The sequence below is a fragment of the Spizellomyces punctatus genome, assembly GCF_000182565.1.
Source record: "Spizellomyces punctatus DAOM BR117 chromosome Unknown supercont1.24, whole genome shotgun sequence".
NCBI classification, from domain to species: domain Eukaryota; kingdom Fungi; phylum Chytridiomycota; class Chytridiomycetes; order Spizellomycetales; family Spizellomycetaceae; genus Spizellomyces; species Spizellomyces punctatus.
This window is the reverse complement of record NW_015971560.1, coordinates 97,977-111,623: the sequence shown is the minus strand read 5'-3', so window position 1 is coordinate 111,623 and position 13,647 is coordinate 97,977. Positions and strand designations below refer to the sequence as shown.

The 13,647-nt window shown below is 47.5% G+C and overlaps 6 protein-coding genes across 7 annotated transcripts; 2 read left to right on the top strand and 4 right to left on the bottom strand.

Moving 5' to 3' along the window:
• Positions 1 to 419: 419 nt before the first annotated feature.
• SPPG_08688 (uncharacterized protein) lies at positions 420 to 1,883 on the top strand. Its single transcript, XM_016756842.1, has 2 exons — positions 420 to 653; positions 714 to 1,883. The coding sequence occupies exons 1-2, from the start codon at positions 495 to 497 to the stop codon at positions 1,701 to 1,703; spliced, it is 1,149 nt and encodes a 382-aa protein (XP_016603975.1). The 5' UTR covers positions 420 to 494; the 3' UTR covers positions 1,704 to 1,883.
• On the bottom strand, positions 1,715 to 5,931 carry SPPG_08687 (uncharacterized protein). Its single transcript, XM_016756841.1, has 11 exons — positions 5,192 to 5,931; positions 4,532 to 5,103; positions 4,165 to 4,466; positions 3,580 to 4,094; positions 3,326 to 3,525; positions 3,093 to 3,256; positions 2,735 to 3,038; positions 2,496 to 2,675; positions 2,171 to 2,431; positions 1,988 to 2,117; positions 1,715 to 1,919 (listed from the first exon to the last, which is right to left on the bottom strand). Exons 1-11 carry the CDS (start codon positions 5,898 to 5,900, stop codon positions 1,804 to 1,806), a joined length of 3,453 nt encoding a protein of 1,150 aa, XP_016603974.1. The 5' UTR covers positions 5,901 to 5,931; the 3' UTR covers positions 1,715 to 1,803.
• A 79-nt stretch (positions 5,932 to 6,010) lies between these two features.
• Positions 6,011 to 8,097, bottom strand: SPPG_08686 (uncharacterized protein). The gene is made up of 7 exons (XM_016756840.1): positions 7,774 to 8,097; positions 7,283 to 7,565; positions 7,055 to 7,212; positions 6,935 to 6,990; positions 6,512 to 6,871; positions 6,312 to 6,453; positions 6,011 to 6,243 (listed from the first exon to the last, which is right to left on the bottom strand). Exons 1-7 carry the CDS (start codon positions 7,797 to 7,799, stop codon positions 6,198 to 6,200), a joined length of 1,071 nt encoding a protein of 356 aa, XP_016603973.1. The 5' UTR covers positions 7,800 to 8,097; the 3' UTR covers positions 6,011 to 6,197.
• Positions 8,098 to 8,405: 308 nt separating this feature from the next.
• Positions 8,406 to 9,352, top strand: SPPG_08685 (uncharacterized protein; the record flags this gene model as incomplete). Its single annotated transcript, XM_016756839.1, has 2 exons — positions 8,406 to 9,162; positions 9,228 to 9,352. 2 exons carry the CDS (start codon positions 8,406 to 8,408, stop codon positions 9,350 to 9,352), a joined length of 882 nt encoding a protein of 293 aa, XP_016603972.1.
• Positions 9,353 to 9,418: 66 nt separating this feature from the next.
• On the bottom strand, positions 9,419 to 10,736 carry SPPG_08684 (the record flags this gene model as incomplete). 2 transcript variants are annotated; one of them, XM_016756838.1, is made up of 4 exons in its annotated part: positions 9,644 to 10,084; positions 10,152 to 10,234; positions 10,308 to 10,424; positions 10,537 to 10,717. In XM_016756838.1, the coding sequence occupies 4 exons, from the start codon at positions 10,715 to 10,717 to the stop codon at positions 9,644 to 9,646; spliced, it is 822 nt and encodes a 273-aa protein (XP_016603971.1). The 2 variants fall into 2 exon arrangements, with proteins under 2 accessions (XP_016603970.1, XP_016603971.1); XM_016756837.1 differs by lacking the exon at positions 10,308 to 10,424 and having other exon boundaries at positions 9,419 to 10,084; positions 10,537 to 10,736.
• A 1,176-nt stretch (positions 10,737 to 11,912) lies between these two features.
• SPPG_08683 (glutamate-5-semialdehyde dehydrogenase) lies at positions 11,913 to 13,581 on the bottom strand (the record flags this gene model as incomplete). Its single annotated transcript, XM_016756836.1, has 5 exons — positions 13,387 to 13,581; positions 13,185 to 13,323; positions 12,734 to 13,109; positions 12,153 to 12,675; positions 11,913 to 12,086 (listed from the first exon to the last, which is right to left on the bottom strand). Exons 1-5 carry the CDS (start codon positions 13,564 to 13,566, stop codon positions 11,913 to 11,915), a joined length of 1,392 nt encoding a protein of 463 aa, XP_016603969.1. The 5' UTR covers positions 13,567 to 13,581.
• Between the last annotated feature and the right edge of the window lie 66 nt (positions 13,582 to 13,647).

Sequence of the window (13,647 nt, the reverse complement as noted above, 5' to 3'; positions counted from 1 at the left end):
TCGGAGCTTTTTGGGGGATGATCCCATGCAATTCTTCCAGGGTACTTTGCTATGGACCTTAAACAAGGCTTGTGATGATGTTGCATTGCTGGGAATTGCTGTCGTTTCCAGCTGTTGAGCAGCTCTGCTTCAAGACGTCATGGGCCCCGCTTCCATTCCGACGTGATCCCACTTTAAAGACGATGCGATGCCCTAATCATCTAGTGTATTTCTCATCGTGCAAAGGGGCAGCACAACGATGGAAGGGCTGGAGGAAAACCTTGTTTTTGGGTTGGAATGCACTATGACGTACCGCAACGTTCCTTTTGGAACCACGGAATTCTCTCGTAAGCCACGTGATTAACCTTGAGTTACCAGGAGCCAGGCTCTCGGTTCCAAGTGGGCAAAGGTCCCGCGCCATTTCGTTCAAAGTGTTTGGGCTTTGGGGCTTTCATCTTGCTTCTTCCCCTACCTTGAAGCCAAATCTCATCAGGACGCAAACGATACTTGAAGACATGCCCATCAAGCAAACTGTAGTGCCCGGCGTCCCAGAAGACATTCAAGTCTTTGAGCTCTTTACCCAATCCAATTCCTTGAGCGCAAGGTGCATCAACTATGGAGCCAGGTTGACGCATCTAATGGTGCCTGACAAGGACGGTAAATATCGAGACGTGGTGAGTTGATCATGATTCTCACTGTTTACTTGCCCACTGCTGACAGTTTGCCTTGTCCAGCTTCTAGGCTTTGATGATCCCACAGACTACGTCACAGTTGATGCAGAAAAGAAAACGTACTTTGGAGCAACGATAGGCCGCACGTGCAACCGGATCACTCACGGCCACTTCTTTCTCAACAATCGCGATTACAACCTCCCAATTAATGACCCACCCAACAACTTGCACGGCGGTGTGCGAGGCTTTGATAAGCGCTACTGGCGCCCCACAATCCTCGTTCAAGACCCTCCAACCCTCCGCTTCGAGTACACGTCGGCAGACGGAGAAGAGGGCTATCCCGGTGAAGTGCATGTTTCAGTCACTTACACTTTGGCCGAATACCATCTCGTCATCGACCACACGGCATCTTTGACTGAAGGAAATCCCGAAAATCTTCAGACGGTGATTAATTTGACCGCACACCCGTATTTTAATTTATCTGGATGCCAAGAGGAGCCGGATGTAACGGAACACATTGTTGAGATCCCCGACGCGGTGGGTTATCTAGAGGTAACCGAAAATAAGGTACCAAGTGGGAGACTAGTACGTTTCGACCAAGGGGATCCGGCTTTGAATCTCACGACCCCGAAGCCTCTACGAGAAGGTTTGTCTCAGCTGACACACTTTCGCGGCTACGACCATTTTTACCTACTTCGCGACAAGCCGGCTGCCGCGTCGCCGAATCAAATCTCGAACCCTGCCGCTCGGGTGACGTCTCCTACCACTGGCATTGTCCTCGAGCTCCGTACTGATGCTGCTGGATTCCAGCTCTATACTGGCAACAATCTTGATGGGAGCATATCTGGCAAAGCGTCCAGCCAGGGTGACAACGTGATCTACAAAAGATATGCGGGCTTGGCACTGGAACCTTCTGCACCCGTGGATGCTGTGAATCATCCTCCTTGGCGGGATACAGTCGTCATTGGAAAGGGACAAGAATGGAGGCAGAGCTTGATTTATGGATTCAGTACTGTACAGAGAAGACCGTCTAGTGGCATGTGGGCCGTTTGAGCGAGAGATTACTTTGCATAGCAGGAGGACGGTAGGGCGTCGTAAATAGGTTGCTCCAGCGTATATATATCTACACATACACTACACATAAATATGTTTATCAGCAGTTCGTACCAATGTCTAGGCCAAGTCTACACATTTCTGTTTTTACATTCTCCATACTAATGATGAGAAGCGGGGGGAGCATGGGATGGCTGGAAACCGCCGTCATGAATGCTACAATGGTAGATCAGTTTTTGATATATCTGTTAAAGCTCTCATCACTTCCAGTACCCAGTACTTACACTTTAGAGTTGCGAGCACTTGATCAGAGACGACACAGCCAGAAGATGACATGGCCGAGATTGCCATTAATGTCCTTCGAACACGTTTTAAAGGAAGAGACTGGGCGAATTTTGGTCGGCAGGCATCGTTCTGTGGCATTATGTGAGGAAAGGTAGGTTACCAAAGGACCCAAAGCCGCGCACCTGTGTTTCCAACTGGTCAATGACTGATGCCATAGTGGCCAGTATCTTATCCGTGTACGGGAACTCTTTCCCGAGGTCACCACATTGAACCGACAGAAAGTGCTGGAGAGCAAGCATCGGAGCTAACGTGTCCTCTAGTCCCTCTGTTGGTTCATCACACATTAAAGAAACTAGCCTTTCACCAAATTCGCCAGCACTGGCAAATTGTTCGCTCAACAATTGAAAGACCAACTCCATGGCACGTTGTGGGTTTACTGATGACTAGAAATAATACAAAATAGGCGTCAGCGCAGCGACTTTTTACAAAAGAACATCTTATACCCACCTGAGAGCAAAAGATCCTTGATACAAAGTCCGCAGCCAGGGTAGCCGTATCCTCATCGGAATCACGTAAAAGATCAATCACAGTGAACGAAAAGTGGAAGGAAGCGGTTGGTGTGAGGGTTGGTACGGACTGCAGGCGGCAAAATGATGATGCGACCGCTTTCCGGACGTCCGCAGCGAGCTATGAATAAAAGCGTGAGATGAACTTTCAATTTTCAAAAATGGGTTTACCATGCTTACCGCAACCCTGGCGCTTAAGCATCCGCGCATAACAGTCAGCCAACGTGCAAAATATTCGTCCCCTTTCATCATATTCAAAACGTGTCCTAACGCTTCAATAGCCGAACAATTGAGTTCCCCATCAACCGGTCCTGAATTGAGGAGCTGCTCTATCCAGATGAACCACTTTGATGCATCGCTCTCGTCAATCTTTCCCGTCTGTATGATACGCACAATTTGTAACATGATTTGAGGACTGGTTCTGGCAGGAAAATTCGTCATCTTCTTGATGAGGAGACCCGACAGGTCGCACTGGGTCTCAGGGCTAGCGATTCCAGTGAGTTTCCCCACCATCAACCAAACCGCACTATATTCATACCTCATCGATGTCCATTCCTCTTGAAGCCATTCTAGAGTTGCGCGAATCATATCGGGCCTAGAATCTACTAGCAGTTTGGAACAGGTTTCGAGGAGGTTTGTAGATGTGGTCAACATCAGCCTAGCCCAGCTGGCTTCAACCAAAGGCAAGCCTACACAGCCACTCTGGTATGCAATGAGAAGAAATCAGTGTTTGCCAATATAATTGGTACTTAACAATTCCCACGAGCTTACAATGCAGTCGTTTCCAGGGCCCTCGGCATAGCTGACAAGGATTGACTGGTTTGTTGCTATACCCCTACGTGACATGAGTGCCAGCAATTCAAACAACTCTGCTTGAACGAGCGCGCTCGAGTCGCGTACGGGATGCATCCACTGTTGATCGACAATGCACGAATCCCCGGCTCCAAGAGCAAGGTGGAGCTCCTTTTGATCTAAACGTATTCAGTCCGACAGAATTTCTTATGATACTTGATAACTTTGCCTACCATTCACGGACGCATCCTTTGTAAACTTGCACAGAACATTCCGCAATACAAGCAGGCTACCGTGCAGGTAGTTATTACCAACACGGTTATCACATGAAACCAATGACAAACCATTACACACGATTCGGCAATATTGGATCGCAGCCGATGTCGGAAGCAAATCAGCCAGACATTTCGCTGCCATCGCGCGAACTTGTGCCAATGGTGAATTTCTCACGATTTCGAGTAATATTGGAGCAATGCGACCGACCGGTGTGTTGTCATCAAAACACATGTCAACATCCAGACGAGAAAGTAGGATTAGGAGCGGATACTGGAATCGAGGTGGAGGAAGGATCTTCCTGGCAGATATCTCCAGCTGTTCCAACACCACAGCAAATAGTCTTGGGTATTCGGTAAAGAAGGCGTTAGCCTTTGTGGGCACACCAAGCTTTTGTATATGCGCCGCGTCTCCGGTTAGAAATCGCGACAGGAGGCACGAAAAAAGAACCGTGCTGGCATTGCCGATGGATTTACTGCAGCAGAAACACGCAATTGGGTTATATTTGGAAAACCCAAAATCCTGCACCCAAATAGAAAACTTACTTTGAGGATTGCAGACCCGCAAACACCAAAATGAAAGCGTCTTCCAATGGGACCATCTGGCCCGTCCTCGAATCCTTGATGATCCACTGTAGAATGCTGATGGCATTGACCTTTGCTGTTTCTGGACTGTGCGTTGTCTGTATAACCTCGAATAGAGAGTCACACACAGGTTTAAGCGCCGCTCTTCGTGCCGGGGCCCTCGTATAGTATCCGTTCAAGATGCTTAATAGAATTCGCGCATGTCCAGCGTGCCTTTCATCGTGGCGTATAATACTGGCTTGATGAAGTGTTGGGAGTAGATCCTACAGGAAAGGATGAGCTCTTGCTCTATTCTTTAAAACGAATTACGAGGAGGTTCAGAGATTACCTCTAACCAATTGGGTGGGAGATTGCGCAGGTAGGGATCTGAAGACGATGCCAGTAATGTGCACAAGGATGTGAGGGACTGTTGAGCCCAATTAGCTGCTCCCCAATGGCGCACGTTGATAAGGACCGTTTTTAGCATGGTGCCAATGTTCTCCACGCTGCATCGAAAGTCTTGTTCGTTTGTAGAATTGACTCTTAACAACATTTCTGAGGCCATCGTGACCAACGTCGTTCCACTCGTTTTTAATGATCGCCAAGCGCACGCAATCAGGGTTCCACGCATACTCCCATTATCTCCCTCCCACTCGCCATTGTCACATTCATCAACGTCTCCAATCTCCAGAAACTGTGTTTCTGCAAAGAAACGCAATGCAGATTCACATGTTTGGATCAAAAGAGCAACAAGCTTGAGCACCGTCTGCGATCCAGCACTTTGGAAAATGGCATTCATGTGATCTTGGCAGATGTACATGAGGGCTTCCACTGTTCCATGCAGAGATGGGGCGATCGATGCGTAATCGTGCTGAATCTCTCGTAGGCCATGTTCCAACGAATCCATCAAATAGGTGAGCACTATAGGAACAGCAGAGGACGACATATGGAAACGCAAAATTCAGAGGAGACGATTCTCTATTCATAAAGGCACATTTTCTATACAGACCTTTAGTCTCCCCTGTCGTCCGGTCACACCCTACATAATCCTCAATAGTTGCAACGCACCGCCAAACCATCGCACCCCGAAGCCGGGCCAATGTCCTCGTATCACAAGACAAGGACTTTGCAGTCTCTGTCACATCAGGTAGAACATGACTTAATAGGCTCTGGGATCCAAACTTTTTCAACATGCCATATGCAGCTTCCCTTGAAAGTTCAAAAGGGCTTTGAATGAGCACTGTCAACAGCACTATAGTGATCTCATTTCCTGGCCCTTCCTTCAAAACCGAGGGACATAAAGATAGGAAGGTGTCCAAAAGGGTCAAGCATAGAAAGGTCTGAGCATGTTCGCCTGAGGGATCTATCCGACTCAAAATTTCCTTCACCAACACATTCACAAAGGTCGTCGCGCGAGGTTTGAAAGCCTTATTACGAGCGCAAAGCTTGTAGAACTTTCGGCATATGGTGACGAGACCTTCTCTAAAGCAATTTGACGGCTTTGTTCCCAAAGAGGACACGACAAAGTAGTGGAAAAAGTCAAAGCATCGCTCGTCCGGTATCGCACTACTGAGGAACACCTGGCTCGCCACGGCCAGCCGGGCGTGTTGAGATTGATGACTCAAGGCATTCTTCAATACTTTTTCGTATCCCAACACTTCGGTTGGCGTCCTGCCTTGCAAGTGCTGATTCACCGTAAAGGAATCATTGCGTTTCATTGTAATGGGCTGACCCAATGGCCCTCCAACATGTCCCTCGTCGAAAAAATCTGGGACTAAGCCCTAAATGCAAGAATGAATATTTAAACAAAAAGTTTGGAAACAAAGACTGCGTGTAAATTGACTATTCTTTTTGGGACCCCAAATAGCATATATAAAAGTGGTCTAATTATGTCTCTCTATAAGCACACTTTATATCAAACCATATGAGCTGAAGGGATTACTCTAGTCCAATTGAAAAAAAAAAAACAAAAATGCGGAGATGAGTGGGGTTGGGTTTGGACGAGATGGAGGAGATCACAGGTAACCAGAGGCTTGCAGTGAAAGGCGTGTGACAATATCTCTGTCATTGAGAAGATACACGAGTGTTAGCTTGTGATGCCTGCAACCAGAATTTGAACTGATACATACCGCACGGCAGATATGATAACCTTCATGTGTTTCGTATCTGTACTGGTGGTGAAATGCGTATATATCTTCTTCTCGGGCGTCTTGTTCTGGGCATGGAACTTTGTTTTAAAGTATCTCCCCGCCGATTTGAGGTCATTGGAGCCTGCATGATCAAATCCTTTAATTTCCGTGCAAGCTTCTGGTGCCAGCTTACTACGAACCTTCATAATCTGGAAAGAATTTCTTCACTGGGCTGTACTTGAGCTTCCTTTCAAACAGATCCATTTTGTTCAGAAAGAGCATGATGCTCACTTTCTTCAGCAACGGGTTATTTGTGATCGTTTCAAATAGCACCAGTGCATCCAACATCCTGTTTACTGTCCTGTCCTCAACCAGCATCTGGTCATATGCAGCTAATGATGTGATGAAAAGGATTGCGTGCACTTGATCCTCAAAGTATGGTGCCCAGAACAGTCGGTCAGAGCGCTGTCCGCCGACGTCATAAATTCGGTAGGTCAATTTGTCAATGTTGAAGCAGGTTTCGCTAATTTCCGTTGTACGGAACCGAGTGTGCAAGATATCTGAAAGAGGCCATTAGAAAATCAAGATGTATAATAAATTCAAGTCAGCATTTGCATTGTCACCTTCATCAGACGGAATAAAAGATGGGTCCGTAAACTTGGCAATGTCATTTAGGAAACTGTAACAGCGAACACGTTACATCCCTGGGCAAAAGCGGGAATTGTGCTGTATTTTCAACTTACTAGTCTGCGGTATCTTGTATGAAAAACTCATTTGATCTTGCGTAGCATTGCTGGATGCCTCTGTCAGCCCATAGTTCCTTGATTGCTCCGATAACATCCTCCTCAAGACTCTCCCCATTCTGAGCCCCAGCCGCTTTCTGGAATGTTTTAATGTGTAGCTGCCCATACCAAACAGATGTTAGGAAAGGAACAAACGAGATCATGTAGAGTCCTTATGCTGGGAATTACCTGGTTGTTAGGTTCTCCTAGGGGCACACCCAAGGCACTTAGTGCATTGACTAGCGCTCTCATCGAGTCGATGATATTGGCCAGGATTTTCCGGCGGAACGCTTGACGCTCTTTATCCGGAAACCCATTCCCATGGAGGATTTTGATTTGCTTGAGCACCGTGGTTTTCCCAGAATCGGCAGACCCGAGGAGTAGTATTTTGGGACCTTTTATTGCCAATTGCTCCGCCCGCTCCCGTTTCAACAGCTCATCGATCTCATTCGACACTTGCCTGGCTAGGCGTCTGTCAATGCACGTTCACAGTCAGCTAGAGGTCAGCAAAGGGATTCACACATGCCCGGCCATTGACTTTTAACTATAGCAATAGTAGACGGATTCCAACCCTCCATTTGTTCGCAGTGTGTCTGCGCTAATGGCACAGGTCCGGCCGGAAGCTCGCAGACACTGGCAAGTAGAAATATTCCACAAACAGCCATTCTGTAACAACTCACCGTTGAGCGGGAGTGTCATACTCCATGTCTTTCTTTAAAGTGGTTTCGCCGTAGGGGTGTTCAAGTATTGTGGTTCGTGCAAGTGGGATAATGTCGAAGCGAGCCTTGAAAAAGCTTTTGGGGAGATCAAATCACAAAAAGCGGAGCGAGAAAAGCGCTGATAAACCCAAATAGGAACTCGCCCCCCAGGCCCCAACCAGCGTTTCCTTTTGTGCGCGTCGCCTGTGGCCAGCCAGCGGTTTCTTTTGCCAAAACCGTTTTGCAATACTCGCCGAGTTTCTTTTTTGTGTCGTTTATGGCTGCAGTTTGGGTAAACAAAAAGAACTGCTGAAGGCAAACATGCATTCGGAACGGGGGATGTGATCCTGAGGGTCAAAAAACATTGGCAGAGCCTCCAAATGAAACAAACGAACGACCCGCTGCCCTTTTTCTGGTTTGGGAGATGTTTGGCCTGCACACAGGCTGAGCAGGACGAGTTGACCTTTTTCACATGGAAGGGCTTGAGCCTCGTCTTTTCCCTCCATATCTACAATTGAATCGGACATGCAATGCTATGGCAGCTTTTGCATTTGGAAAGAAGGATTTGGTCGAGAAATATATGAAACGTCGTTGTTTGTTTTACTCAATTGACCATGTTGGTGATGGGTGCTCTCAATTTGACTCCCGCCCCTCCAATCGCCCTGTATACCTGCCTGTATGTAGGCCTTGCCATTCTTGAAATAACTTACCCCGTCATCACGGTGATCGACAAACAGTGGGCAAGCCAATATCTGCAAGTGGTTCAATGGACACTTCCGCGCTTGGTGCATCAAGTGGACCACACTGGTCTGGTATCGCAGGAACGCTACTTTACTCAATGGTTCCTAATGTATATCCTTCACATCCTCCCGGGCGTGGCCTGGTCGGTCATTGCAATGATGCAGCTCACTCAACCGCTGCCAACGGCTAGAATCCGTTCCCGCTCTCATCGCATTCGGGGCCGGCTGCAGCTAATATGCGCCCTGATTATATGTGCTACGTCGTTCTATATGAACTGTCTTGACAAAGCACCTGTCACATACGCTCCCAAGCACTGGGACTATTCGATCAAAGGCTGGTTGCAAAATTCTGATGCTGCGCTCGCGTTCAATGCTCTCTGGGTCATGCTCACAGGATGGTTCGCCTACACCAAAGCGCTTGCCATCCCATCACTTGGGAGCGAGAGGCCACACGCCATCTGGGCGATTCGGCATGTCATGGCGATATACGGCGTGGGGTTGATGCGTATAATTTACATTGGCACAGGTTTGGTGCTTGATGTTATTAGAGATCCAAGAGAGAGCGTCGAGTTTAAAATGGCCATATTCGGTATGAGTATGTGGATCGGCATCGTGCTGAGTATTCTTCAGGGTAGTGTATAATGTCGCAATTCAAGGAAACGTTTTTAACCAATGGTGCCTTTAACTTTTCCGCAGGAGAATGGATGCTGCGACGAGCCGGGTGGGTTGCTTGGACTGGACGGATCGTTCCGACCCAAGATGAGCGCAAGAGAGTTCAAGTCAAAAGGATCGATAAATCTGTGATCGAGAAGGAAGAGTAATTCTTTGAGAGAACATCGTGGGCCGATTTGATATGCTATGAATATGCAAGAGTACGACATCAGATCAACGTATGACAGCGGCACACGACAAATGTACTGTATTTCGTTTCTTCATGTCATCTGTGTAAATGTTCAAACCTTGGTGTATCCTGGGAGTTGCACAATTGTCCTATTTCTTATATAAATGAATTTGGTTGCGATTACTATCCATCTCTGGTGCAAGTTAATATACACAATGCTACAAGCGGTGCCAGTGAGGCGCCTCGCACCAAAGGCCCACATCTATATACCTCAAAGCGATCCATTTGGTTTGGCAGCCAGATTTACTCGTTCTTTGAGTCCATCAATCCTATCTAAATGGCTCTGTACAAACCGGACTGCCTCTTTCCTCTTTGCGCGCGCATTCTCAAAGTCTGGGGGACATGTAACACCATCGAGCTTCAAAAGACTTTGCAATAGCAATTCAGATGCTTTGGCATACAAGTCTCGGAGGGATTTGGGTGGGTCGCTTGGCGGAATGGCTTCATCTATGTACCTACTGGCTTTGTCTGTGTAATCCTCAACGATCGGGAGAACAGTATTACGGGTATCTGCAAGATGTGATTCCAGTCGATCGATCAGGGACGCCTCTTCTGATGCTTTCGTATCCACTGGAGCCGATGTGTCACGAGTAGGTTGCTGTCTAGGCTGCTGATTACGCGTGCGAGAGGGATGTGAAGGTTCTGGAGGGAGCTGCCGCGATATACGCAACTGTCAGGATGGAAATTTTGGTCCACGTCCAAGAGAAAAAGAAGCATACTGTTTTATCACCGATCATCATAATCTTTGAGCCTTGGCGGATCCCATAATCGGATAGAGATGCGGCGGGATCCTTCATTATAGCTATGTTGCAGAAAGAGGAGGAACTCAGGTCAGCACCAAACGCCAATTCTTTGAAGGTTCTTCCCTCCCCTACCAAAACAGCCCATCCATTCCTCGTCGCTTGGCCCGCGCACCCAGTCTTCCCAAGTTTTCGCAAATGACTGCCACCAAGACCCGGATGCTTCTTCGAGTTCCTCTGCAAAGGGACCTCCTGGTCGCGAAAGCGAAACAACAGCGATTTCAACAACAGACGACCTTGACGTGCTCCTTCCCACATATTCTTCCATGGCTTTTTTGAGACAACAGAAACACACAAACCCCACCTCCACTATGCAACAGCTTGATGTTTTCCCTGGGAACTCGGGATGCTCGAGAACACTTTTCCAATAAATCTCCCAATGTCACTCGTCGTGTCCAATCGTAGCCTTCACGCGCTGCGTCTGCAGCCTCTTCCCGGAAGGGCACATCGAAGCGCTTTCCTTTCCAGTTCACAGTAACCGACATTATTATGACCAAGTTGAAATGACCAATTTGAAGCCCCAGTTCAGACCAGGTTGGTTAGCCAGTTGCTATGGCAACAGCAATCGGCTTAGTCACGCATCCTCAACGTGCCACAGCAAAGATCGGATTACCTCATCAACCCATATAGTGCATTAAAAACAGATGGAGTAATACTTACAGTCCTCGTTCTAACCTGCTAGAATAGACAGTCCTAGGTCGACGGCAAGAGCAAGAGCAAGAAGAAGACTCTGAAATCACCTTGCCCAGCCCCCAATCAATCAAAGAACCCACAGCACGCGCTCGAGAAGAAGCTGACCTACAGAAATCAGGTTGAAGATGACCTACACCCGATTCCGAAACAGAGTGTGCTAACGAATCCGAGGAGAAACCCCAGAAAGCCGGTACATCTCACTCCGCCCTCAACGGCAAAATCCCATTCGAAGTCTGGTACGGTAAGAACCAGATGTCGCACGTTTCGGGCTGCGTTACCCACATCCATATACCGAAGGAAACCAGAGACAAAAGTAAACTTGGCCCCAAGGTCAAAAAGGCCTCTTTGTAGGTAATGAAGATGGCTTTCAAAGCTACGGGGTATAGGACCCCATCCTAAACAAGAATTGGACGACGTGGGGCATTGCGTTTGATGACACTCGCACTTACGATCACTTACTTCCCTTTGCAGGACAACCTGAGAGGTGTGAAGATCAACAAATACGATATGTCTTCCCTTTTTCTTTTACAAACTGTCTGAAAACCCCATTTGGGACCTGCCATCCAATATCCATGGTGCGAGTCACAAAGTCAAAGGCCGACACTATAATGGTAATGGTACCACTACCACTAAAGCTAAGACTAACAATAGCTTCCCAGTACCAATGATTGTACTTTTAAACCTTCAACATTTGCTATGATAGTTAAACATGATGTTCATAGCCCAGTAGTCGCATTTTCTTGGTTTACTTTTTAGTTCTCTTCAATGTTTAAGCGAAATGAAAAAGTCCTTACTATGTACTTGAAATGATCTAGCCACTTGGCTCAAAAAAAAATAATCAAATATGTGTACAATCTGCAAATTGATTGTTATATATCAGAACGATTTAACTAACTAATTGTTTTAGACAAATGCTTCACTGAAAATTGGATGGGTGACATATGCTCGGTACAGATATTGATCATGTAGAACTAGATTCATGGGTTTCTATTTAATGAAACGATCTTTGACGGTCTCCAGCGGGATCGGCTCGTGGAGATACTGTTTCTTTCCCTCGCCATAAGATCCCGCGGTATGCCCCTTGCCGTACAATCGATATTTGTAAATTACAAGTCCCTCCAGTCCAACTGGTCCTCGTGCGTGGGTCTTGTTTGTGCTCACCTGGGAGAACCAACCATGGTGAGCCCATATTGCAAGGCAAGACACGTTTTGGTATACTATACTTACACCAATCTCGGCACCAAATCCATATCGGAACCCGTCAGCGAATCTTGTAGATGCGTTCCAATACACCCCGGCAGCATCAACCTTGCTCATGAATTCCTCCGCGTTTGCCTCATTTTCTGTCACGATAGCATCGGTGTGATGGGACCCGAATTTGTTGATATGTGCAATAGCCTCCTGAAGAGAGTCCACAGTTTTCACCACAATTATCAAGTCAAGAAACTCGGTTTGAAAATCTTCTTCCCGTGCAGTGGTCAATTGTCCAGACTCTACGCCAGCCGCAGTCAATGTGGCCTGTGATCGCTCATCCAGGCGGAGCTGCACACCCTTTGAGATGAGGCCGCGAGCAATGGCGGGGAAAACACGGGGGAGGGCATGGAAATGGATTAAAAGTGTCTCGGTAGCGTTACAGGCTGCAGGATAATTGACTTTGGAGTCGACAACCACAGATACGGCTTTCTCCTCATCTGCATCTTCGTCCACGTAAACAGAGCACAAGCCGTCGGCATGACCGAGGACAGGAATCCTATGGAACGGGGATTTAGTCAAGTATGGGACAGTTTGGCCAACTGTTACAGCTCTACCTTGTTGATTCTTGCACGTACTGAACCAACTGCTTCGATCCTCTTGGGATCACCAGGTCAATGTAAGGATCGAGCTTCAATAATGTGGCAATTTCATCTCTAGTTGACACAAGTTGCACCGCCGTTGGAGGTATAGACAATTCCTCTGGGAGACTTGCTAACGCATCCTGCAAAATTTTGAAGAGCTCCTGATTCGAGTGCGCGGCTTCCTTTCCCCCCTTCAGGATCACGGCATTACCCGACTTTATCGCCAAGCAAGAGATTTGGACCACAACCTCTGGTCTAGCCTCAAATATTATGAGCAGAACCCCCACCGGGCAGCTCACCCGATAGAGTTCGAGGTCGTTGTCCAGACGAGTGGCAAGTGTGACTTGCCCTAACATTGAAAGAAGGGCCGACGTTAGCATATTTCACAGCAATATGCCAAAGTACCAGAGCAGTCATACGGTACCTGTGGGATCAGGTAATTGCTCCACGTCCAAAACTCCTTGGAGCAATCCTGCATATTTGTCGCCGTTTCCGCCAGAGAGATCTAGGCGCTTATACAAAGAGGAGGACAGCCGTCCCGCGTCTACCTCCTTTTTTGCGTTCTTCAAAGCTCAAATGTAAGCTTGTGACATGTCTTGCTATTATAAAGTTACCAGCTAGCCTACCTCGAGATCCCGCTTGTTCGCCTCCAGAACAGCATCCTTTCGCTCCGCCAAAAGATCATGTATGCGCTTTAAAGCAGCACTTTTATGTTTCTTGGACGCTGACTGTAACGCCAGGGATGCCAGTCGAGCCTGCTGGGCAAGGGTCGTTGTATCGTCACTAATTCCGTTGGTGGATGCCATCGCCTAAACTGATTTCCTCAGCGATGGAAACTTGAAGCGATCAAGTAGATCTATACATCTGTGACTGTGCCACTGCACCGC